General features: G+C 46.0%; 1 protein-coding gene across 2 annotated transcripts in view; it reads left to right on the top strand.

The window, feature by feature from the left end:
• Positions 1 to 27,725, top strand: part of farp1 (FERM, RhoGEF (ARHGEF) and pleckstrin domain protein 1 (chondrocyte-derived)) — a 478,172-nt gene that overhangs the window by 284,489 nt on the left and 165,958 nt on the right. For both annotated transcript variants that reach the window (XM_070891767.1, XM_070891768.1), the window contains exon 3: positions 26,591 to 26,695. In XM_070891767.1, coding sequence (XP_070747868.1) covers positions 26,591 to 26,695 — 105 coding nt within the window. The remainder of the gene's footprint in view (positions 1 to 26,590; positions 26,696 to 27,725) is intronic.

The raw sequence follows: 27,725 nt of genomic DNA on the forward strand, positions 1-27,725 counted from the left end.
TTTTTCTTTGTCCTCATCCATAATTATGCAAAAACTAACTGAATTATGATCACTACCACAAAAATGCTCCTTCCACCTGCCCAACTTCATTCCCTAACATTAACTCCAGAACTGATCCCGTCCCCCCAACCCCTCTTGTTGGCCTTGCTACGTATTGGCTAAAAAGCCATTTTCACATCGGATTTCGGGCACAGCAATAGACCATTCGGCCCAACCAGTCCATGCTGGTGTTTATGTTCCACTCGAGCCTCCTCCCGTCTTTCCTTATCTAAATCTATCAGCATAACCCACTATTCCTTTCTCCCTCATGTGCTAATCTAGATTTCCCTTAAATGCATCTATGATATCCGCCTCAACCACACCCTGTGGTAGCAAGTTCCACAGTCTCACCACTCTGGGTAAAGAAGTTTCTTCTGAAGTCCCTATTGGATTTCTTGGTGACTATCTTATATTGATGGCCTCTAGTTTTGCTCTTCCCCACAAGTGGAAACACACTCCCTGTGTTTACTCTATCAAAACCTTTCAGAATTTTAAAGACCTCTATTAGGTCACCCCTCAGCCTTCTCTCTTCAAGAGAAGAGAAACTCAGCCTGTTCATCCTTTCCTGATGGGCATTTCTGGTATTAACTTTGTAATTCTTTTTTTGCACCCGCTCCAGTGTCTCTATATCCTTTTTGTAAAATGGTGACCAGAATTGCACACAGTATTCCAAGTGTGGTCCAACCAAGGTTCGATACTGGTTCAGCATTCTCATCCATGTTTTTGAATCCCTCTGTGTCCTCGCTCCTCTCCAACTCTTGTCACCTCCTCCAACTCTACAGCCCTCCCATATCTCTGTGCTCCTCCAATTCTGGCCTCCTTGCACATCCCCCGATTTGCATCGCTCCACCATCGGCAGCCGTGCCTTCAGCTGCCTCGCATTCTGACCAGAGACTCGACCAGCCAGCATTATAAAAGTTACTCCTTCATGCCGATGGAGCTGCTTTGTCTCTTCAGTTTGCAAGAGCTAGAAATGAACCCAGCTGCCCAGTGAGTGGAATTCTGTGTTGTCTGATGTGCAACACTTCTGTCTACATTGCTCTGGCAACGTGTCAAACCCACAGCCCTCAGTGCTCCAGGCACTCAGGGCACTTCATTTCCTGTACTCGGTCTGAGTGATACCTGATTTTTTTCCTTTTCAGCACAGAGTCACTTTTGAAAACCGCCCAAATATTTCCCCCTCTCTTCCCTCCCCCCCCTCCCCCCCAAACATAGGGCAGTTTCACCAGCAGAAAGGCAGATAGCTAAAGCAAGAGGTAAGAACACGGCTATCACAGAATCATACAGTCCAGAGGAAGCCATTCGGCTCATCGTGCCTGTACTGGATCTTTAAAAGTGCTGTCCAATTAGTCTCATTTCCCTCCCTGCTCTCTCTGTCTCGTTGCCCTACAAATGTTTCCTTTTCATGTATATATCTAATTCTCTTAGGAAAGTTACCCCTGAATGAATCTGCTTCCACAGCCCTTTCAGGCAGCACATTCCAGATCACTGCACGAACAAAATTCTCCTCGTACCCACTTTTTATTTTTTTGCCATTCAGTCAGATCTTGGCTGTTCTGTACGTCAAGACCATGTAATCCCCTGGGTTTCCTTACCAAATAAAAACAGCTGCTATTCCAAGCCCTGCCTCTCTGGTACCAGTAACGCACTGGTTTTACTGCCAGTTTGAATCTCCAGGACTTTCATGACGTTCCTCTGAAGGCCAAGTGAATAAAGTGAACCTGTTGCAGTCCTAACCCACTCCAGCCAAGTGGTTCCTGGTTCAATTCCAGATCTGTGCTGAGTTAGCTGGTCTCAGGTTAGGCAGAAGTGGCCCCTAATGTGCCTGGATTAAAAAGATGGTGGAATCAGCAGGGAGTTACTCCCTTGATCATTCATTAACCCTGCCTGGAAAATTTGGGATGTCCGAGAACAAAAGGATTTTAAAAATGTTAATGTTCACGGTGTGTGGGCGTCACTGGCAAGGCCAGCATTTATTGTCCATCCCTAATTGCTCTCGAGAAGGTGGTGGTGAGCTGCCTTCTTGAACCGTTGCAGTCCATTTTGTGAAGGTACTCCCACGGCACTGTTAGTTGCAGGATTTTGATGCTGTGTGACATGGTGGGAACTTGCAGTTGATGGTGTTCCCCTGCTCCTGTTGCCCTTGTCCTTCTAGGTGGTCGCTGGGTCAAAATCCTGCAACTCCCTGCCTAACAGCACTGTGGGAGTACCTTCACAAAATGGACTGCAACGGTTCAAGAAGGCAGCTCACCACCACCTTCTCGAGAGCAATTAGGGATGGGCAATAAATGCTGGCCTTGCCAGTGATGCCCACACACCGTGAACATTAACATTTTTTAAATCCCTTTGTTCTCGGACATCCAAAGTTTTCCAGCCAGGGTTAATGGTAAGGGTTGCGGGTTTGGGAGGTGGTGTCGAGGAAGTCTTGGTGAGTTGCTGCACTGCATCTTGTAGACGGTACACACTGCAGCCACGGTATGCTGGTGGTGTAGGGAGTAAATGTTGAAGGTGGTGGATGGGGTGCCAACCAAGTGGACTGCTTTGTCCTGGATGGTGTCGAGCTTCTTGAGTGTTGTTGGAGCTGCATTCATCCAGGTAAGAGGAGAGTATTCCATCACACTCCTGACTTGTGCTTGGTAGGTTGGGAAAAGGCTTTGGGGAGTCAGGAGGTGAGACACTTGCCGCAGAATACCGAGCCTCTGACCGGCTCTTGTTGTCACAGTATTTCTGTGGCTGGTCCAGTTAAGTTTCTGGCCAATGGTGACTCCCCAGGATGTTGATGGTGGGGGATTTGACGATGCTAATGCCGTTGAATGTCATGGGGAGATGGTTAGACTCTCTCTTGTTGGAGATGGTCATTTCCTGGCACTGTGGGAACACAGTTGTAATGTCATGTATGGTCAAAACAGGTTGCAATTCTTTGCTGTTGAAACTGATCAGAAAGAACGGCATCTTGACTGAAGTCCTTGTGGACCTGCACCTCAGCAAGGGTTGCCAACCCTTCTGGATTGCCCTGGAGTCTCCAGGAATGACAAATCTTCCAGAGGGACATGTATCGAAATAGGTTACATTTTCAGACCCAGTTTTTTAGTGGCATTCACTGACGTTCAGTGACAGGCGCAATGTCTGGGAAGAGTGGAGCAGCACAGATCAAACATCATCATCATAGGCAGTCCCCTCTCAAGGAAGACTTGCTTCCACTCTAAAAGTGAGTTCTCAGGTGAATGAACAGTCCAATACGGGAATTACAGTCCCTATCACAGGTGGGACAGACAATGGTTGAAGGAAAGGATGGGTGGGACTGGTTTGCCGCACGCTCCTTCCGCTGCCTGCCCTTGTTTTCTGCATGATCTCGGCGATGAGACTCAAGGTGCTCAGCGCCCTCCCAATGTGCATTTCCTCCACTTAAACAGCAGCAAAGCTGTCTACTACAGGGTACTTCCTGAGTAAGGGACAGAACTGGGTCATGAAAACTTTGACAAATGTGACCACAATAGTAAGAGGAGTGAAAATGGTCTTTTTTAACTGCTATAATAGGTTATTTTTTTTTATATATATAAGGAGTTGGGATTGTGCACATTGTTGATGGCTGTCAATTACACACCCAATCCCATGGGGCTAGAACCTCCACTTTTTTTGCATGCCTAACGCCCACTTAACACCCATTTTACCGCTGAAATGACATATAACACCCAGATATTGCCCATTTAACCGCAAAATGGAAACTGACGCCCATTTTTAAGAAACTTATCGCCGAGCGTTACTTTCCCCGTGTGCTTAATGCCGGGGAAAATATTACCGCCCGCCCATTTTTTGGGGGCAGAATCATCAGAGTGGGCGAAATCAACGCCCATAATATCGCCCAGCGTTAATTTCCGCACTGATTTAACGCCAAGATTCAATAATCCCGCCTGCCCACTTTTTTTGGTCGTGAAGATCATATTTACCGAAAATACCGCCCAGCAGATCGCCCAGCATCAATTTCCCCACCTCTCACACATATCACCCACAATATCGCTCGCCCAAAAAACCACCCACAAAAAGTGGAACTGTTCTGAAAGAACGCCAGCAGTGTGGCTGGCATTTTTAAAATCCCACTCTTACGTGAGGAGCTGATATCTGAACGATTTGCCTGAAAGAGCATTGATGTGAGTGACAACACTGACACACTGCTGTGTGCGTGCAGCTCAGACATCAATGGTGTCCACCACCTTGGTGCCAGTTAAAGTTTACGTGATGTTAAGTTGTATTTAATCCTTTCATGTTAAGGAATCACCAGTGTGTAACGGTGCAGCTATCTGAGACAATGCGCAACAAGGTTATGTTCAATAACAAAGATTTTATACCACCGTTGATCTGAAATCTTAAGCATCACAGGCAATAACACTCAACCCCTGCCCACACCCCACTTTTTCCATCATTGACATAAATCACATGTTCAACATGTCCAGCAACACAGAATACAAAGGCAAAGCAGGAGCATGGTCCCCAGCCCCCATACATTGCAACAAATTGCATACACCCAGATGGAGATATAACACAGCCATCACCTGGGGACATGCACCTCACTTTCCTTCCCCTTCTCCCCACCTCTACCCCTTCCCCTCCTCGCTCCACGGCGCCTGGCCGAGGAGCTCCCCAGGTGGTGCCTCATTTGAGGGGGATGAAGGCCGGTGCGGTCATTGGATGGGTACGGGAGCAGGTTGTGCTGAGGGGGCAACATTCTCTGATGCAGAAGCAGGATCTTGGTCCTTGTTCTCAACTGTCATTCGCAGTGGTGGTGCAGAACCTAGGGGTGGAGATCACTGAGAGGCCTGTTCCTGGCTATCGCATCCAGGGACTCCGCCATCCACGGAATGTACTCGGTCATGGTGCTGGGGATGGTGGCCAGCTGTCGGGATATTCCCCCCAAAGCTTCGATGAGCTGGTCACCAATGTGTACAGTCCTCCTGGACAACTGTACCATCTCTCCGCTGTCATGTGGCGCTCGTGGAATAGACCTGCCGTGTCCACAGGACCTCCGTGGGGTCGGCGGCATCCTGGGGACAAATGGGGTGCCCTGTGGCGAGGTGCTACTTCCAGAGTGGAGGCGGGAATGACCAGAGGACCACTCAATGGCCTTGGGGTGGAATGGTTTTTGGAGCGTGACGATGCAGGTTCTTCGAAGTCTGCACTCTCATCCGTGGAGAACAGACCCAGCGGATTGATGGGTGAGAATCGCAGCTCCTTAGCACCAGATGTAGGATCATCCGCTGACTCCTGCCCCGTGCCCCCACCTTCTGACCTCTGTGGTCTTGCCTGGGGCCGTGCTGCTGGCTGAGCTGCAAAACACAAATGAGGTTATTAGAGAAGCGGGTGCTAGGTTGACAAGCTGAGTCCAGCGCTACACACAGCATATGGACGACAAAAGCACCACTGCTATCAAAATCGTCACAGACATCACATTTCATGACCAGCAACACATTTGCAGTCCAATGATTTTCATTAGGCCATCATTATTTATATGACAATTTTAGAAATCATTTATCATATATGATTGTTCGGATATGAGTGGGTGTGGCATCTATTGACTTTACATCACGCAATGGTGTAAGCTTTACTCACGTGGCATTACTTCAGGGTCTGCAGATGCATCCGTGGCTGTCTAGGTGTGTTTCCCCACGAGTGCGAACACATGCTCCTCCATGTCAGTGATGTCGCTGGGGACTGGTGGCCCCTCACCCGTTTGCCTCTGCACAGATCTCATCATCGATACCTTCTTCTGTCAAAGGTGACAGGACGACATGGCATGAGATCATTGCGTCATATCATTGCTAGGTACTGTCACAGAGACTGATACAACACATAACCGACAGATGTAATCATGATTATTATGATAATTATCATTCTTTACCTGAAGACGTACACCGTGACTGCAGGCTTTGAATAAAACATTCCCGGTAAAAGTGAAAGACCTCACATCTGATGATAGTCACTCATGACTGTTACAAATCAAATTATATAAAGTCATAAGTACATGTAAATAAATGTAATACTTTTGTGGATCCCACAAGATTATTCCATCGTTTGCGGCGTTGGTTGCCTTCACGCACCTCGTTGGTCGCCGACGAGACCACCTCTGCTATCTCGGTCCATATCTTCTGTTATGCCTTTGGGATGGGCTTCTCACGCCCTCCCCATGTCAACTCACTCCAGAGTAACTCGACCTCCTGCAGGAGGGAGGCATTTGCCTCGTCCGAGAACCTCCTGGCTCTTTTGCGCCCTCCAATGTGCTCCTCTCCCACCTCACTGCTCTCTCCAGCGTCAGTCTCCACAGCGTGCTGTGATGCCTCCTCCTCTCTCTTCATTATAGGCCAAATTCGGTCAAATATGTGGCTGGTAGCAGCTACTTTTTGTTTGCCTACTTGCTGTGAAGCTCTAAAGTCTCCCTCCTTCCTCCCAAAGCAGCCACACCACACCCAGACAGGCCTTCAGTCCCTCTGAGCTCCCTCTCTCTCTGTCTCCTTTCTGCGCATGTCATGATGACCCTTGACCTCCAGAATTGTGGGAATCGAGCATTGCCATGCTGTTGCTAAGGACAGCCACACTTTACGGCAGAAGGTCAAAAAAAATTTACGCTATCGCCCATTTTATATCGCTCACGGTAACGCCCATTTTCAAAAGTGGAAACTAGGTGCTTTGAGAATGAGAGCGAAGCCAGCGATCTGAAAACCCTTTTTTAACGCTCACGCCGGAAAAATCGCGCATTTTTGGGCGATAATCACAAAAGTGCTGGTTCTAGCCCCGTGTGTTTAAACAAACAGACTGACATTTTACATAGAATTGCGTAGAGTTTTACAGCACAGAAAGAGGCTATTCAACCCAACTGGTCCATGCCTTGTTTGTGCTCCACCCGAGCCTCGTCCCACCTCTCTTCATCTCATCCTATCGATGTAACCTTTGCTAGTATATTTCTAGTCCATTTATGGCATTGCCCGCATGATGCATTGAGCTTTTGCCTTCTACATAAGAAAATAAGAAATAGGAACAGGCGTAGACCATATGGCCCCTCGAGTGGCTCCGCCATTCAATAAGATCATGGCCGATCTGATCATGGACTCAGCTCCACTTCCCCGCCCGCTCCCCATAACCCCTTATCGTTTAAGAAACTGTCTATTTCTGTCTTAAATTTATTCAATGTCCCAGTTTCCACAGCTCTCTGAGGCAGTGAATTCCACAGATTTACAACCCTCTGAGAGAAGAAATTTCTCCTCATCTCAGTTTTAAATGGGCGGCCCCTTATTCTAAGATCATGCCCTCTAGTTCTAGTCTCCCCTATCAGTGAAAACATCCTCTCTGCATCCACCTTGTCAAGACTCCTCATAATTTTATATGTTTCGATAAGATCACCTCTCATTCTTCTGAGTTCCAATGAGTAGAGGCCCAACCTACTCAACCTTTCCTCATAAGTCAACCCCCTCATCTCCGGAATCAACTTAGTGAACCTTCTCTGAACTGCCTCCAAAGCAAGTATATCCTTTCGTAAATATGGAAACCAAAACTGCACGCAGTATTCCAGGTGTGGCCTCACCAATACCTTATATAGCTGTAGCAAGACTTCCCTGCTTTTATACTCCATCCCCTTTGCAATAAAGGCCAGTATACCATTGGCCTTCCTGATCACTTGCTGTACCTGCATACTATCCTTTTGTGTTTCATGCACAACTACCCCCAGGTCCCGCTGTACTGCAGCACTTTGCAATCTTTCTCCATTTAAGTAATAACTTGGTCTTTGATTTTTTTTCTGCCAAAGTGCATGACCTCACACTTTCCAACATTATACTCCATCTGCCAAATCTTTGCCCACTTACTTAGCCTGTCTATGTCCTTTTGCATATTCTCTGGCGGGTCTGCTTCCCAACTGACAGCTCGAGACTCGTGGACATTTGCTGATGGCCCGAAGGAGGAAGTCTCAGCAACAAGAGCCATTGCTGGCGGTATCTGTTCTTTTCAGAATCTAATTGCCCCCAGGACTAGGATCAGCTAACTTAGCACAGACTGAGTGGAGTTGAACCTTGGTTAAACCACAATGGGAGTACTGTGTACAGTTCTGGTTGCCATATTATAAAAAGGATACAGAGGCACTGGAGAGGGTGTAGAGAAGATTTACAAGGCTGATACCAGAAATATAAGGGTATACATATCCGGAAAGGATGAACAGGCTGGGTCTCTTTTCTCTTGGAAAAAAGAAGGCTGAGGGGTGACCTAATAGTGGTCTTTAAAATTATGAAAGATTTTCATTGAGTGGACACAGAGAGAATGTTTCTACTTGTGGGGAAAAGCATAACGAGAGGCTATCAATATAAGATAATCACCAAGAAATCCAATAGGGAACATGGAAGGAACTTCCTTACCCAGAGAGTGGTGAGAATGTGGAACTCGCTACCACAGGGAGTGGTTGAAGCGAATAGTTTTAATGGATTTAAAGGGAGGCTAGACAAACATATGAGGGAGAAGGGAATAGAGGGTTATGGTGATAGATTTAAATGAGGAAAGACGGGAGGAGGCTGGAGTGGAGCAAAAACGACAGTACGGAATGGCCTGTTTCTGTACCGTATATCCTATGTAATCCTATAAAACTTGGACCTCATTGATCTGCATGACTCAAAGGCTAACCCCCCCGCCCCCTGCCACACACACACACACACACACATCCCCGGGGAAGCTTGTGTACCAACTGAACTGAACCGTTAGGAACATTCTGCTGGCTCTTGTTTCTAGCTATTAAACCAGTGATCCGATAAACTCTGGAAATAACACCTGCACAGTGTGTGCATAGTTACCACCAGTCACTGCTTCTGTTGCTAGGCTGCTCTCGATCGGTCTCAGTCAGTGGCCTTTGACCTGCCAAGGCAGTTGACCAATAAAAAACATATGGCATCGTGCGAGCATTAAAAATGTTTTATAAATGTAATAAGTGTGTGTCAGCTATTCAACAACAACTTATATTTATATAGCGCCTTTAACGTGGTAAAACATCTCCAAGGCACTTCACAGGAGCGTTTATGAAACAAAATTTGACACCGAGCCACATGAGATATTAGGACAAGGTGACCAAAAGCTCAGTCAAAGAGGTAGGTTTTGAGGAGCGTCTCAAAGGAGGAGAGAGAGGCGGAGAAGTTTAGGGAGGGCATTCCAGAGCCTGCAACAAGCTCTGTGTAGCTGAGCCCCCTCCCCAAAGGGATTGGCTTGGAGTCTCCAGGAATTGAAGAATAATCTCCAGGACACTGCTACCAGCAAAACCCCGGGGAGAAAAATCATAGGGGCCGTTAAAAAATATTGTGTTTTTTAAAAATTTACATTCGTTAGAAAAATATTGGCGATAGGGGAAAAGGTTGTGTGACGGATTAAATAATGAAGCTTTCCAATTGGCAAGGGAAGGCGGGGTGTCGTGAGGGTGGACATGTCGGGCAACCAATGGCAGAAGTGTGGGGGCGGGTCATGTGATGAAACCTTCAAGTACACAGTCAACCAGAGTTAAAAAATCATTTTTTTAAAATCACCTTTACAGCTATACAAAGGCAATTCTACACACAGCTATGTGTGTAATGCACATAATAGAGTCCCAAGTACAGTACATTTAATATTTTTTCCTTCCGTTTAATCATTTGGTTTCCTCTGTGAGATTGTAATTTTTGTGGATTTCTTTGCATACATGTGGTGGATCTGCAACCTTTGATTGCTAACAATGGACTATATGGTTGCTTTGTCACTGGCTAATAAGAGTGAGGTAATGCATTTAGGGAGGGCTAAAAAGGCAAGGGAATACATATTAAATGGTAGGACACAGCAATGTAGAGGACCAAAGGGACCTTGGATTACATGTCCACAGATCCCTGAAGGTAGCAGGCCAGGTAGATAAGGTGGTTAAGAAGGCCTACGGAATACTTGCCTTTATTAGCCGAGGCATCGAATACAAGAGCAGTGGAGTTATGCTTGAAATGTATAAGACACTAGTTAGGCCACAACTAGACTACTGCGTGCAGGTCTGATCACCACATTACAGGAAATATGTGATTGCACTGGAGAGGGTACAGAGGAGATTTATGGGGATGTTGCCTGGACTGGAGAATTTTAGCTATGAGGGAAGATTGGATAGGCTGCTTATTTTCTTTGGAACAGAGGGGAGACCTTATTGAGGTGTATAAAATTATGAGGGGCCTGGATAGAATAGATAGGAAGGACCTAGTTCCCATAGCAGAGGGGTCAACAACCAGGGGGCATAGATTTTAATTAATTGGTAGGAGATTTAGAGCAGATTTGAGGGGAAGTCTTTTCACCCAGAGGGTAATGGGAGTCTGGAACTCACTGCCTGAAAGGGTGGTAGAGGCAGAAACCCTCACCACATTTAAAAAGTACTTGGATGTGCACTTGAAGTGCTGTAACCTACAGGGCTACGGACCAAGAGTTGGAAAATGGGATTAGGCTGGATAGCTCTCGTTGGCCAGCGTGGACACGATGGGCCGAAATGGCCTCCTTCCTGCTGTAAATTTCTATGATTCTAAGAGATTGCTCGAGAAGGAGGAGGCTTCATGGATATAATTGGAGGGGTGTCTTGGAATGATCCAACGGGCAAAAGAATCTAAACTTGTCGTGAAAAGTCGGACGCTGACTGAGGAGAAAATATGGCAAGGTGCCAGGAGAGGACGATTTTTTTTTTTCAAACTTCCAACTTGCATCAAGTTATTATGAATTCTAACCAGACCATGAATCAGGCCCTCTGTCTTTGTACAGGTACGCAGAGTATTCCAAGTCAAGAAACCTATTTAATTCAGTCTAACGAACTGTCATGCATGTTAACTAATGATAAGGGAATTCATAAATGATTTAGAACTATGAGCCAGCCAGCTCGCTGCTATTGTTTAAAATTTAGCAGGCTTTTGGATGTCAGTGACGAGCATGCATTCAATTTTCCTGGATAGAGAGTGGTATGGTCAGCAGTATAACTTGGGTCTTCCGGCACTACATTGTTTAATATAGGTACCTGTTTCAAATCAGTACCTGGACTGTCAGTGTCAGCCGTGGCTCAGTGAGAAGCACTCTCTTGCCTCTGAGTCAGAAGGTTGTGGGTTCAAATCCCACTCGAGAGACTTGAGCACAAAATTTAGGCTGACACTATATGGCAGTGCTAAGCGAACGCAGCATTGTCAGAGGTTCTGTCTTTCGGATGAGGTGTTAAACTGAGGCCACATCTGCCATCTCAGGTGGATGTAAACAATCGTATTTCTAAGAAGAGCAGGGGAGTTCTCCCTGGTGTCCTGGCCAATAGTTACCCCTCAATCAACATCACTAAAATATATTATCTGGTCATTATCGCATTGCTGTTTGTGGGAGCTTGCTGTGTGCAAATTGGCTGCTGTGTTTCCTACATTAGAACATTGACTACACTTCAAAAAATACTGGTGGTCGTGAAAGACACTACAAGTTTCTTCTTTATAATGATGCCTTAAAGGATATGTTAATGGGGTTGAATGAAGTAGTGGTGGGAGGAGGCTCGTTTGGAGCATAGACCAACATGGACCAGTTGAGCCGGAAGGCCTGTTTCTGTGCTGTACATTCGATGTAATTCTTTTTAAGCACTTGCATTATCCACAGAAACCAATGATGTAAATACTGCAGCATTGTTGGCAGATATAAAAGTGTCAAATGGTAATTCATTTAATTCAGACTAGTTACATCCTGTGTATATTTATTAATGTAATAAAACCCTACATTCCAGTCAGAAACACCTTAGTGAACAAGAACTTGTCATCCCCTTCGGCCTGTATTTTGTTGTTTTCACAAATATCCAGCCAGATTTTGCTGCCAAAAAACCCTGTGTGTAATGGCGCTCGCTGTTATTGACTTGTGAATCGTCCAGCGACTTGGGGCAAGGAAGAGATTCCCTGTGAGTTGCCAATCGCCACAAGTTGCTGGGCGATTTGCGCCGCTCCGCCCATTCGCCTTGTGAAATCGGCAGCTCGCCCTCAACCTCCCCGCGAGTTTCAGGCAATTGCTGCATTTGTGCATTAATGAACCATTAAATTCGCCACAGCAAGTTAGGGCTGATACTTAGAATGAGTTTTAGTTTCCTGCAATGCCACTCAAATACTCCGGCCCAGAAAGGGAACAATTTAAATTGTGGAATCTCATTCCTGCAGGTAATAAATTATTCCTTTAAAAAATATTTTAATATTTATTCTCTCTCTCTCAATCCAATCTTTCTTTCCCTCTCTTTTTATTTCTCTCTCTGTACCTGATTTGACTCCAATTCACCCAATTACCTTCTCCATCGTTCCCCTGTATCTTTCTCAATCCTTAAATCCCACGGGTTAAGGAGACAGACTGTGGGTCCCGTCGGTCACTGAGGTCCCAGAGGTTGCCCTTGCCGCACCGTTATCAGCTCGCATATCCAACAATTTGCGGCGTAATTTTTTTCCAACTGAAGGGTGCTGGAACAAGTCTAACTAACTGGGTACGCCACGAGATGCCCCATCCAACAAGATCTAGGCCATTTAGTGTTAATTGCCGCAGTTGAAAAACAAATGCAATTTTGCTTTCAAAAGAACTTGTGCTATTCAAACCTAATTACATTAACTAAGATAACCAGAATAGGTATTTAGTAGTGTTCTTCTGAGACACCTAATTTGGCAGCAGTGACTGATGTTGAGATAATGTTCCATGGGAGCATAGACACGGGCACGGAACAGTTGGGCCGAATGACCTGTTTCTGTGCTGTACATTCTGTGTAATTCTATTTAAAGCACTTATGGTATCGACAAAAAACAATGCTGTAAATACTGCAGCACAAGAATCTTCCGACTGTTGGCGGGTACAATAGAGTCAAATGCTAAAGAGTTTAATTCACACTTGCTACAGTATAATCCTGTGGACAAGGGCAGCAGGTGCATGGGAGCACCACCACCTCCAACATCCCCTCCAAGTCATACACCATCCTGACTTGAAAATATATCGTCCGTTCCTTCATTGTCACTGGGTCAAAATCCTGGATCTCCCTCCCTAACAGCACTGTGGGCGCACCTTCACCACACGGACTGCAGCGGTTCAAGAAGGCAGCTCACCACCACCTTCTCAAGGGCAATTACGGATGGGCAATAAATGCTGGCCATGCCAGCGACACCCACAACCCATGATTGAATAATGAAAATGAGGGACATGTATCAAAATAGGGACTTGTACAGTATATCAGGCTAATTGTCCTATTAGTAGCACTTGGGAGTAAAATTTGGGGTGGGGAGGATCACATACACCTTATAGAACCTGTCTGTATGGATTGGAAATTGGATGGGTTCCATTACAGGCATGGCACCGCCTGATTTCACACTCTCCGCTGAATCCAGGCGATCCTTAATACCCGGCAACAACAACAACATTTTGTATTTATATAGCGCCTTTAACGTAGTGAAACGTCCCAAGGCGCTTCACAGGAATATTGTGAGATTTTAAAAATTTGATACCGAGCCGCATAAGGAGAAATTAGGGCTGGTGACCAAAAGCTTGGTGAAAGAGGTAGGTTTTCAGGAGCATCTTGAAGGAGGTAGAGAAGCAGAGAGGTTTAGGCAGGGAATTCCATTATTTGGGCCTCGGCAACAGAAGGTACGGCCTCCAATGGTGGAACGATTATAATCAGGGATGCTCAAGAGGACAGAATTAGACGAGCGCAGATATCTCGGGGGAGGGGGGGCAGGGCGGAGGCTGTGGGGCTGATAAGAGGACACCTAACCCTTTGACATAAGGTGCCATCGTAACAAAGCACGATCATGTCCTCTACTGGTATTTGCGCACACCTTTTTGTACAGATGTTACCAGATAATGACAAAGACCCAAAAACTCTGCCTGTTTTTCTCACCCTGGGAACATTTGAGAGCAATTGGACGTGCTTTTGAACTTTTTTTTACTCAGTTTCTAATTGTAGGTCTGTAGGAATATTTCTGGGTCAAGATATCCCAATCGTATTCTGTGAAATAGTTATTAATCATTTTTAATTGGAGTATAACAGATGACTCCACTTTCCATTTTTGGCAGCCCATCTGGAATTCACCTCGATTACCCTAGTACAGGAACACCAAGTGCTGTCCACTCAAGAGCTCAATTTGCTTCATAAAACACAAAAAGATCTCCTCAGTAAAATTGCAGCAAAGTATTCCATTCTTCATTTCATCCTTCGGATGAGACATTAAAATGAGGCCCCGTCTGCTCCCTCAGGTGGGTGTAAAAGATCCCACGGGCATTATTTTGCAGGGGAGTTAACCCCAGTGTTCTGCCTGATTTTTATCCCTCAACCAACATCATTAAAAACAGATTATCTGGTAAACAGGTCATTATCACATTGTGGGAGCTTGCTGTGCGCAACTTGGTCGCCGTGTTTCCTACATTACAACAAGTACTTAATTGGCTGTGAAACGCTTTGGGACATCCTGAGGTCGTGAAAGAAGCTATATAAATGCAAGTCTGTCCCTTTTCCTTTCCTTTCCTTTCTTGATATATGCCAGTTATCTAAATAGGTGATGAACAACTTCAAATAGTAGGCATGGGCTGCAGAGACCAGATAAGTCTTTAAATTGGTTTTATGCAATGGCAGCATCCAACACTTGCCCTATACAATAATTCACCTTGTAATTGAGAATAACATCGTTGAATCTACATGATAGCTCTGTGAGATCCAGGTCATTTTATTTAAAATCTGATTGAAATGTAAAGCTGAAGATCTGATCTGGAACTTAAAGCTAAACATGAGCTTCAGAAAGAATGGTTACATTTAGTGGCTGTACAGTTAGATAGTCACTTGCAAGCTTTTACCAGGCTTAATGACCGACATTGGCTCCCGGTCTGGCAACACCTCGATTTTAAAGTTCTCATTCTTGTTTTCCAATTATCTCCATGGCCTCGCCCCTCCCTATCTCTGCAACCTCCTCCAGCCCTACAACCCAACGAGATATCTGCACTCTACCAATTCTAGCCTCTTGCGCATCCCTGATTATAATCGCTCCACCATTGGCGACCGTGCCATCAGCTGCCAAGGCCCTAAGCTCCATAATTCCTCCCTCAATCTCTTCCCCTCTCTACCTTTCTCTCCTCCTTTAAGACATTCCTTTAAAACCTACCTCTTTGATCAAGCTTTTGGTCGCCTGTCCCTAATATCTCTATGGAGCTCAATTTTGTCTGATAATACCTCGTGTGAAGTGCCTTGGGACGTTTTTACTATGTTGAAGGCGCTATATAAATACAAGTTGTTGTTGTTGAAAATAATCCTCCTTTTCTGCTAATTTTCTTCCCTCCCCTCTTTACCCAGAGAGTGGTTGAATGTGGAACTCGCTATCACATGGGGTGGTTGAGGCGAATAACACATGCATTGAAGGGGAATCTAGATAGGTACATGAGAGAAAGTAATAGAAGGATATGCTGATAGAGTGAGATGAAGTTGGGGTGGGAGGAGGCTCGTGTGGACCATAAACACCAGCACAATGGCCTGTTTCTGTGCTGTAAATATTAATTCTGATCCCTCGCTCAATTGGTAATATTCACGAGTGAGCCTTGGCAGCGAGTGTTAGCGGGATATTCGACTCCACGAGAGGATGGGGGAAGCAACACTGCCAAGGCACAACTTGTGCTCACTTGATGTGTGGACAAGCGGGCATCCAGCATGGATACTCACTCTCAGACATTCGTCTCTCTAATCCAAAGTCACTGAGAGCAAGTGTAGGGGCTCCAACAGCCCCCTCGATGGAGATCAGTTACTGACCAAATATTGGGGATTGATCCCAAGACCCTGCTGATATGTGTCAGCCGTGGCTCAGTGGGTAGCACTCTCTCCTCTGAGTCAGAAGGTTATGGGTTCATGTCTCACTCCAGAGACATATACAAAGTACAGCAGGCACCTCAAAGCACTGGAGAAGTACCACCAACGCTGCCTCTGCAAAATCATGCAAATTCATTGGCAGGATAGGCACAACAAAGTCAGCGTTTTCTCTAAGGCCAACATCCCCAGCATCGAGGCATTGACCACGCTCGACCAGCTCCGCTGGGCGGGCCACGTTGTCTGCATGCCCGATGCTAGACTCCCGAAACAAGCACTCTACTCTGAGCTACGTCACGGCAGGTGAGTCCCAGGTGGGCAGAGAAAAGACTTCAGGGACACCGTCAAAGCCTCCTTGAAAAAATGCAACATCCCCACTGACTCATGGGAATCCTTGGCCCAAGACCACTCAAAGTGGAGGCGGAGCATCTGAGAAGGTACCGAACACCTCGAGTCTCTTCGCCGGGAGCACGCAGAAGCCAAGCACAAAAAGCAGAAGGAGCGTACGACAAATCAAGCACCCCACCCACCCATCCCTCCAACCACTGTCTGCCCCACCTGTAACAGAGACTGTAGATCCCGCATTGGTCTTATCAGTCACCTTAGAACTCATTTTAGTGTGGAAGCAAGTCATCCTCGACTCCGGGGCTGCCTAAGAGGAGAGAGACTTGAGCATAAAGATCTAGGCTGCCACTCCAGTGCAGTGCTGAGGAAATGCTGCACTGTCGGAGGTGCCATCTTTTGGATAAGATGTTAAACTGAGACCCCGTCTGCCCCTCAGGTGGATGTAAATGATTCCACGGCCACGGAGTTGGAGAACTATCCTAGCCAATAGTTATCCGTCAACTAACAACACAAAAAAAACATTATGGGGTCATTAGGTCATTATCACATTGCTGTTTGTGGGAGCTTGCTGTGCGCAAATTGGCTGCCAAGTTTCCTACATTGCAACAGCGACCACACTTCAAAAAATACTTCATTGGCTGTAAAGCGCCTTGAGACGTCCTGAGGTCGTGAGGTCATGAAAGGTGCTGTAGAAATCCATGTTCTTTCTTTTTCTTTGAATCGCTGAGTAACTCCCTGAATCATCAGATGACATGTAAAAGTTCCTTTTTATGAGAAATGACTGAAAAGGAGCCTTCTCTCATCCAGAATAGAATAGGTTTTCTGCGTGGTTTGCTTCTCGACAGTGGTGTTGGCCAGTTCAGCTAGGTTACAATGGAAGCAGAAATATCCAATTGTCACACACATGGTTTGTTTTATTCATGTACCATCATGTTTATATTACCACAAGGCGAAGTGGTTCTTTAATAGCTTTGGTTGCTGGTGCTGTGAAATCTGCCCTCTTTGTATTACAGGGCAGATTCCACAGTGCTGAGGTACTGAAGCTGTGCTCAGTTGCATAAGAGTCATATAGTCGAGATTTAGCCAATCTCTCCCCCAAGGGCAGGGGAAGGTTCATAAAGGCCAACGATTGGGAAACTGCAATATTGGACTTTTATGCCTTTCTTAGCTCTAGACTCGACTAGTCCAATGATCCCCGTCAACCTTGGCTCGGTGGGTAACACCCTCTGAGTCAGAAGGTTGTGGGTTCAAGTCCATTAGTGACTTAGACACAAAAATGTAGGCTGACACTCCAGTGCAGTACTGAGGGAGTGCTACACCGCCGGAGGTGCCGTCTTTCAGATGAGGCGTTAAACCGAGGTCCCGTCTGCTCTTCCAGGTGGACGGAAAAGATCCCATGGCACTATTTTGAAGAAGAGTAGGGAAGTTCTCCCTGGTGTCCTGGCCAATATTTATCCCTCAATCAACACAACAAAAACAGTTTATCTGGTCACTATAACAATGCAGTTTGCGGGAGTTTGCTGTGTGCATATTTGGCTGCCGCGTTTCCTACATTTCAACAGTAGCTACACTTCAAAAGTACTTCATTGGCTGTAAAGCACTTTGGGAGGTCCAGTAGTCATGAAAGGTGCTATATAAATGCAAGTCTTCTTTCCCATGGCCATCCTCCCACCTTGCACCCTCTGTAATCTTGAGCTCATCCAAAACTCTGCAGCCCATGTCCTAACTCACACCAAGTCCCGTTCACCGATCACCAACATTCCCGTTAAGCTGTGCGGCCGCGCAGCAGACTGGAGTCCCACGCAGGCTGCTCACTGGCTTTTCAGTGGAAGAAACCACACGTGCACAAAACTTTGGGCCGTGCAACCTGTTCAAGGGAACACACACCACAAAAAATTACAGGGAACATTGCCCATCACACCAGTGCTCGGTGGCCTACATTGGCTCACGGTCCAGCAAAACCTCGAATGTGAACTACTCATCCGTGTTTTCAAATCCCTCCACAGCCTCACCCCTCCCTATCTCTGTAATCTCTTCCAGCCCTACAACCCTCCGATATGTCTTGCGCTCCTCCAATTCTGGCCTCTTGCGCATCCCCTGATTTTAATTGCTCCCAACGTTGTCGGCCGTGCCTTCAGCTGCCGAGGCTCTAAGCTCTGGAATTTCCTCCCTGAACCTCTCCACCTCTTTAATCGGGAATCTCACCACAAGTTTGCAATCCGTGCTGCTTTGCAGTTTAAACTCAGCTGCTTCGATAAGTGTGTAGTTGCAGCTCAAAAAAAAAATCAACCAAGGTGCAATTGCGCAGAAAATAAACCTCAGTGGGCTGGAAAGTTGTTTGGCGGATTTTTAAGGTGCTGCTGTCTTCCGGACAGTAAATTTAGCGCCGGAAAATAGTTTGCGACGGCAACCACAAAATTCAGTGGTTGCGCCCTGACCGTGGAGTGGAGCACTAAGGGAAGCGTTCCATACCTCTCGGAGCGCTAGGCCGGATGAGCAACTGAATATCCCGTGCTAACGAGCCAGCGTAATAGCGCCGTAAGAGAGACCTCCCTGCAAAGAATAATCGGAACAAAAAACATTCCCTATACATTACTCACCCCAAATACAGTTAAATCACAAAAAAAAAATCACTCACACTTACCTCATGCAGCCATTCCTTCCCTGCAGCTCTGCACGGAAGCTTTCCCTGGCGGGGTCACTACGGGGCGCTACGGATGCAGCCAAACCAAATGTTGCAGCCGTGTCGAAACCGGGGACGTTGCTCCCGGGCGGCACTCCTCAGCACCGCTGGCACTGGCACGCTGAATTGGCCGAGCGGCACGAATGCCGGCGCTCGTGGCTGCAAACCCTTTAGCTTCCCTGTTCCGACCCTCGCGAGGGGCGCTCTCCCACCAAATTTCCAGCCCATGGTGCTTCATTTTTCAGGAACCCGTGTAGTTTAGAAAGAAACTAAGTTGTTAAAATTGCTTCCTCCCAATTTCCTCCCTAACCCTAACCCTAACCCTAACCCTAACCCTAACCCTAAATGTTTTCAGTACTCGACTGAATTGTCTTGGTTGAGGTTTCTCCTCTTCAGAAGACACTAGTGGTGGTGGGATATGGCTGGATCGGCGCCAGGTATCCTATGACACCTCATCCAAGTGACCATTCTTCATGTGTAATCCTCGATAGTGAATCTATTCACTGATACTATTGAAATCAGGATTGGTCTCCAACTTGCCTGTCCTTTCGAGGAGGGGTGTCACAACTGAACCATCGGGAATGGAAACCCGAGCTGAGTTAATATTTTTTGAGGGATATCATCATCGTTGGCAGTCCCTCGGAATCGAGGAAGACTTGCTTCCACTCTTAACATGAGTTCTTAGGTGGCTGTACAGTCCAATATGAGAACCACAGTCTCTGTCACAGGTGGGACAGATAGTCGTTGAGGGACTGGTCTGCCGCACGCTCTTTCCGCTGCCTGCGCTTGATTTCTGCATGCTCTCGGCGACGAGGCTCGAGGTGCTCAGCGCCCTCCCGGATGCACTTCCTCCACTTAGGGCGGTCTTTGGCCAGGGGCTCCCAGGTGTCAGTGGGGATGTTGCACTTTATCAGGGAGACTTTGAGAGTGTCCTTGTAACGTTTCCTCTGCCCACCTTTGGCTCGTTTGCCGTGAAGGAGTTCCGAGTAGAGCGCTTGCTTTGGGAGTCTCGTGTCTGGCATGCGAACAATGTGGCTTGCCCAGCGGAGCCGATCAAGTGTGGTTAATGCTTCAATGCTGGGGATGTTGGCCTGGTCGAGGTCACTAACGTAGGGATATCAAGGGTAACTGAAGGCCCTTTACTGCCACCACAGCAGAGATCAGCTAGCTGAGCACAGACTAAAAATCAACAACTTGCATTTATACAACACCTTTAACGTAGTAAAACATCCCAAGGTGCTTCAAAGGAGCATTATCAAACAAAATTTGACATCGAACCACATAAGGAGATATTAGGACAGGCTTGGTCAAAGAGGTAGGTTTTAAGGAGCATCTTCAAGGAGGAGAGAGGGATAGAGAGGCGGAGAGGTTTAGGGAGGGAATTCACTTGGGACCCAAGCAGCTGAAGGCACGGCTGCCAATGGTGGAGCAATTAAAATCAGGGGATGCATAGGAGGCCAGAATTGGAGGAGAGCAGAGATCTGTGAGGGTTGTAGGGCTGGAGGAATGTACAGAGATTACCCAAAACCTACCTGATCATCGTGACTCGGTTCTATGCTTTTGAAGTGCAACTGAGCAGTTGCGGAGCGTAAGATTCTTTTATTACAAGCAGGGTGAGAAGCTGGTTTGAGAGTGGCCTGATATCTGTGTGCGATGATGTACGATTTCAGAGATTAGCTGCCTCAGGCGTGTAGTATTAGTGCCAGGGTCTTGCACAGCACTTGGGTACTGAATAATCTTCCAAGTTACAAACATCTACAGGCATTAAGGTGATAGGCTCCAGATAGTTTTAGTTTATATGTAGAGTGCTCTAGATGGGGACTGAAGGCAATGTCATATTTTTCAGTATGATTTGTATCAATTTTGCTTTCCAATTGCCATTGTTTGTGTGTTGCTCTTTGCTGGTCAAGTACAAGTATATAAATAACTTTGCTGGCAATTTTAGTTTTCTCCTTTCAAGGTTTGACTTAATGAAGTTATCTTGTCACTGTGACCCACTCTGAAATTGGTATGGTTCTGGTCCCGTGGGTCTCCCTTCACAGTACAGTTTCTTCACTTAGAATTGAATTCCCCTCAAACTGACAGTACAGAATCCACAAGGAAGAGGCAATTAAGACACACCAGTGTAGACGGCATTGTGGAAAGCTACATGGGGATGTGGATGAAAAGCTTTTATAGAATCAAAGATGGTTACAGCACGGAAGGAAGCCATTCAGCCCGTCGAGCCCGTGCCGGCTCTTTGCAAAAGCACCTCAGCTAGTCCCACTCCACCTTCCTTTCCCCGTTTGGGTCATGCAGCAATTTCTGTAAAATATCTGGCTTGTTTTTGGAATGAAGCTGGGCTTGTGGTCAATTGTTCTTTTAGATGTGCAAGGTTGAACAATTAACGGTGCATTCGATCCCTATGATATGGTAGTTTGACTATGATCGCAAGAGTGATAGTTTCATATCTTTCACTTGAGAATTTGCTGTTGATAGTCTTTGGTTGGACATGTGCCTGGAGGTTTTTAGAGGAACCAAGGGATATGGGTTGTTGCGGGACAGTGGAGTTGCGGTAGAAGATCAGCCATGATCTTTTTGAAGGGCCTACTCCTGCTCCTATTTCTTATGTTCATCACATGACTGCCAGCTTCTAACTGCCCCGTCCACACACTCGTGCCATTGGTTGCCTGTCCATCATCACGGTGCTCTGCCTTCCCATGGCTAATCAGAACATGAATAGACTCTAGGTTCTGACGAAGGGTCGTTGACCTGAAACATTAACTCTGTTTTTCTCTCCACAGATGCTGCCTGACCTGCTGAGATTTCTAGCTTTTTATGTTTTTATTTCAGATTCCAGCATTTGCAGTATTTTGCTTTGTATGAATAGACTCTTCCTTGCCTGATTGGATGATTCCTCTAACTTGTCAGTCACACAGCCCTTTTACCCATGTCCAATATTTTTATACCCAATAAAGTGGTCAAAATATTTTTTTCCCATAGCCCCTGTGATTTTTCTCCCGGAATTGCTCACGGCAGTGCCCTGATGATGAATCTTTAATTCCTGGAGACTCCAGGCCAATCCTGGAGGGTTGGTGACCCTAACTTAGTAACCTGCTGTTCATCGGGCTTTCTGCCATACTACTATTATTTCCACATGTCATTATCTTTGCCGCAAGTCACTTATGAGCTATCTCAACAAATGTCTTTTGAAAATCCATCTAAACTACATCCACTGAATTTCTTTTATCCTTCATCTCTGACTTGTTCAAAGAAGGTTGTAAAGTTAGTCAAGCTTGAACTAATTTTATAGAAATCCGTGCTGACAGGCCCTGATCGGCTCATTATTCTTGTTGGGTAAGGGTATTAAGGGTTATGCAACCAAGGTGGGTAGATGAAGTTAAGATACAGATCGGCCGTGATCTTATTGTTCGGCAGAACAGGCTCGAGGGGCTGAATGGCCAGTTCCTAAATGCTCAGTCATTCCATCCTGTATGATAGGCTCAAGTAGTTCACCGACAACTGAAGTAAGACCAACTGGCCGGTAATTCCCTGGATTATCATCCTTGTCTCTTTTTTTTTGAAGGTGGGAGGGGAGTCACATTTTTCACCGTCCACTCTTTGGGCACAATTTGCTTTGCCAAATAATTTTTGGAGTTTATAGTCCGAGCTATTGCTTCCATCAGGATCCTCAAGATTAAACTATCACATCCCGGTGATTTGCGTAGCTGACATTTAATACCATCACCTTGAATAATAACGTACCCTGACGTTTCTACATCCAACGAATTTAAGGAGCTAGGAGCTAAATTAAAAAGTAGGACCTCAAAAGTAGTAATCTCGGGATTGCTACCAGTGCCACGTGCTAGTCAGAGTAGGAATCGCAGGATAGCGCAGATGGATACGTGGCTTGAGGAGTGGTGCAGCAGGGAGGGATTCAAATTCGTGGGGCATTGGAACCGGTTCTGGGGAAGGTGGGACCAGTACAAACCGGACGGTCTGCACCTGGGCAGGACCGGAACCAATGTCCTAGGGGGAGTGTTTGCTAGTGCTGTTGGGGAGGAGTTAAACTAATATGGCAGGGGAGACAGAGGGAAACAAAAAGGGGGCAAAAGCAAAAGACAAAAAGGAGATGAGGAAAAGTGGAGGGCAGAGAAACCCAAGGCAAAGAACAAAAAGGGCCATTGTACAGCAAAATTCTAAAAGGACAAAGGGTGTTAAAAAAACAAGCCTGAAAGCTTTGTGTCTTAATGCAAGGGGTATCCGCAATAAGGTGGATGAATTAACTGTGCAAATAGATGTTAACAAATATGATGTGATTGGGATTACGGAGACGTGGCTCCAGGATGATCAGGGCTGGGAACTCAACATCCAGGGGTATTCAACATTCAGGAAAGGTAGAATAAAAGGAAAAGGAGGTGGGGTAGCATTGCTGGTTAAGGAGGAAATTAAGGCAATAGTTCGGAAGGACATTAGCTTGGATGATGTGGAATCTATATGGGTAGAGCTGCAGAACACCAAAGGGCAAAAAACGGTAGTGGGAGTTGTGTACAGAACTCCAAACAGTAGTAGTGATGTTAGGGAGGGCATCAAACATGAAATTAGGGGTGCGTGCAATAAAGGTGCAGCAGTTATAATGGGTGACTTTAATATGCACATAGATTGGGCTAACCAAACTGGAAGCAATACGGTGGAGGAGGATTTCCTGGAGTGCATAAGGGATGGTTTTTTAGACCAATATGTCGAGGAACCAACTAGGGGGGAGGCCATCTTAGACTGGGTGTTGTGTAATGAGAGAGGATTAATTAGCAATCTCGTTGTGTGAGGCCCCTTGGGGAAGAGTGACCATAATATGGTGGAATTCTGCATTAGGATGGAGAATGAAACAGTTAATTCAGAGACCATGGTCCAGAACTTAAAGAAGGGTAACTTTGAAGGTATGAGGCGTGAATTGGCTAGGATAGATTGGCGAATGATACTGAAGGGGTTGACTGTGGATGGGCAATGGCAGACATTTAGAGACCGCATGGATGAACTACAACAATTGTACATTCCTGTCTGGCGTAAAAATAAAAAAGGGAAGGTGGCTCAACCATGGCTATCAAGGGAAATCAGGGATAGTATTAAAGCCAAGGAAGTGGCATACAAATTGGCCAGAAATAGCAGCGAACCCAGGGACTGGGAGAAAGTTAGAACTCAGCAGAGGAGGACAAAGGGTTTGATTAGGGCGGGGAAAATGGAGTACGAGAAGAAGCTTGCAGGGAACATTAAGACGGATTGCAAAAGTTTCTATAGATATGTAAAGAGAAAAAGGTTAGTAAAGACAAATGTAGGTCCCCTGCAGTCAGAATCAGGGGAAGTCATAACGGGGAACAAAGAAATGGCGGACCAATTGAACAAGTACTTTGGTTCGGTATTCACTAAGGAGGACACAAACAACCTTCCGGATATAAAAGGGGTCGGAGGGTCTAGTAAGGAGGAGGAACTGAGGGAAATCCTTATTAGTCGGGAAATTGTGTTGGGGAAATTGATGGGATTGAAGGCCGATAAATCCCCAGGGCCTGATGGACTGCATCCCAGAGTACTTAAGGAGGTGGCCTTGGAAATAGCGGATGCATTGACAGTCATTTTCTAACATTCCATTGACTCTGGATCAGTTCCTATGGAGTGGAGGGTAGCCAATGTAACCCCACTTTTTAAAAAAGGAGGGAGAGAGAAAACAGGGAATTATAGACCGGTCAGCCTGACATCGGTAGTGGGTAAAATGATGGAATCAATTATTAAGGATGTCATAGCAGTGCATTTGGAAAGAGGTGATATGATAGGTCCAAGTCAGCATGGATTTGTGAAAGGGAAATCATGCTTGACAAATCTTCTGGAATTTTTTGAGGATGTTTCCAGTAGAGTGGACAAGGGAGAACCAGTTGATGTGGTATATTTGGACTTTCAGAAGGCTTTCGACAAGGTCCCACACAAGAGATTAATGTGCAAAGTTAAAGCACATGGGATTGGGGGTAGTGTGCTGACATGGATTGAGAACTGGTTGTCAGACAGGAAGCAAAGAGTAGGAGTAAATGGGGACTTTTCAGAATGGCAGGCACTGACTAGTGGGGTACCGCAAGGTTCTGTGCTGGGGCCCCAGCTGTTTGCACTGTACATTAATGATTTAGACGAGGGGATTAAATGTAGTATCTCCAAATTTGCGGATGACACTAAGTTGGGTGGCAGTGTGAGCTGCGAGGAGGATGCTATGAGGCTGCAGAGCGACTTGGATATGTTAGGTGAGTGGACAAATGCATGGCAGATGAAGTATAATGTGGATAAATGTGAGGTTATCCACTTTGGTGGTAAAAACAGAGAGACAGACTATTATCTGAATGGTGACAGATTAGGAAAAGGGGAGGTGCAAAGAGACCTGGGTGTCATGGTACATCAGTCATTGAAGGTTGGCATGCAGGTACAGCAGGCGGTTAAGAAAGCAAATGGCATGTTGGCCTTCATAGCGAGGGGATTTGAGTACAGGGACAGGGAGGTGTTGCTACAGTTGTACAGGGCCTTGGTGAGGCCACACCTGGAGTATTGTGTACAGTTTTGGTCTCCTAACCTGAGGAAGGACATTCTTGCTATTGAGGGAGTGCAGCGAAGGTTCACCAGACTGATTCCCGGGATGGCGGGACTGACCTATCAAGAAAGACTGGATCAACTGGGCTTGTATTCACTGGAGTTCAGAAGACTGAGAGGGGACCTCATAGAAACGTTTAAAATTCTGACAGGGTTAGACAGGTTAGATGCAGGAAGAATGTTCCCAATGTTGGGGAAGTCCAGAACCAGGGGTCACAGTCTAAGGATAAGGGGTAAGCCATTTAGGACCGAGATGAGGAGGAATTTCTTCACCCAGAGAGTGGTGAACCTGTGGAATTCTCTACCACAGAAAGTTGTTGAGGCCAATTCACTAAATATATTCAAAAGGGAGTTAGATGAAGTCCTTACTACTAGGGGGATCAAGGGGTATGGTGAGAAAGCAGGAATGGGGTACTGAAGTTGCATGTTCAGCCATGAACTCATTGAATGGCGGTGCAGGCTAGAAGGGCCGAATGGCCTACTCCTGCACCTATTTTCTATGTTTCTATGTTTCTATCTCTGATGGGCCTAAATATCTACCTCCATTCTGAAAAGCCGTGACTCAGTGGGTAGCACTCTCACCTCTGAGTCAGAAGGTCATGGGTTCAAGTCCCACTCCAGAGACTTGAGCACAAAAATCTAGGCTGACACTCCCAGTGCAGTACTGAGGGAGTGACGCACTATTGGAAGTGTCGCCTTTCAGATGAGATGTTAAACCGAGGCCCCGTCTACTCTCTCAGGTAGATGTGAAAGATCCCATGGCACTATTTCAAAGAGCAGGGGAGTTTTCCTTGTGTTCCGGCCAATATTTATCCCTCAGTACAGCCAATGAAGTAATTTTGAAGTGTAGTCACTGTTGTAATGTAGGAACTAAGACAGCCAATTTGCGCATAGCAAGCTCCCACAAACAGCAATGTGATAATGACCAGATAATCTGTGATGTAAGTTGAAGGGGAAATATTAGCCCGGATACACTTAATTCACAAATAACTATATTGCTGGTTGATGAATAAATCCTTGCTTATTTTATTTTGTAATGAAAAGTAATATTGTACAGACTCTTAACAATTCTTTGTTACTCTTTACAGCTAAAGGCCTCTGGGAAGCTTCTGCTGGATATGATCTGCCACAACCTTAACCTAGTTGAGAGTGATTACTTTGCACTGGAGTTTCTAGACCATCGAAAGGTTATGGTATGTAAAATAAAATATTACCATATGGGGTACGGTAGCACAGTGGTTATGTTACTGGACTAGAAATAAATTCAGTTAAATAAATAAATCTGGAATAAAAAGCTAGTATCAGTCATGGTGACCATAAAACTACCACTGGATCGTCGTTAAAAATCCATCTGGTTCACTGATGTCCTTTCGGGCAGGAAATCTGCCGTCCTTACCCGGTCTGGCCTATATGTGACTCCAGACCCACAACAATATGGTTGATTCTTAACTGCCCTCTGAAATGGCCTAGCAAACCACTCAATTGGACCAAACCGCTACAAAAAGACAGTTCAAGAAGGCGGCTCACCACCACCTTCTCAAGGGCAATTAGGGATGGGTAATAAATGCCGGCCTTGCCACAACCTGTGAACCGCACGCCCCCGCCCCCACCGTGCTTCCTCCATCTAACAAATGGTTCCAATTAGAAAGGAAACTCATGCTAATCATGTTGCTACAGAGGAGAGTCCGACCACACTCACTGAAATATTGGTATATAGAGTTAGAGTTCTTGTTTGTTACTATATTTGTCCTTGTACAAGTAATTTTTCTCCAGAAATGATGCTGAATCCTGTATAAACGGACGTGCCCAACAAACTGACATTTGCAAAAAAGAAATAGGCACTTATTGAGAGACCCAAATAACTTGCATGGTAAAATGTACAGGAGACACTCTGAAAACACGGGCACTCGCAAATTATGAACTACAACAATAACTAGTATTTATATAGCACCTTTAACGTAGTAAAACATCCCAAGGTGCTTCACAGGAGTATTATCAAACAAAATTTACACCGAGCTGAATAAGGAGCGATATGGGCACGTGAGCAAAAGCTTGGTCAAAGAGGTAGGTTTTAAGGAGGAAAGAGACGTAGAGAGGGGGGGGGCGGGGGCGGAGGGCGGAGGGCGGAGGAGAGGTTTAGGGAGGGAATTACGGAGCTTAGGCCTAGGCAACAGAAGGCACGGTCACCAATGGTGGAGCGATTAAAATTAGGGATGCTCAAGA

Source organism: Pristiophorus japonicus, chromosome 10 (genome assembly GCF_044704955.1).
Source record: "Pristiophorus japonicus isolate sPriJap1 chromosome 10, sPriJap1.hap1, whole genome shotgun sequence".
NCBI classification, from domain to species: Eukaryota; Metazoa; Chordata; class Chondrichthyes; family Pristiophoridae; genus Pristiophorus; species Pristiophorus japonicus.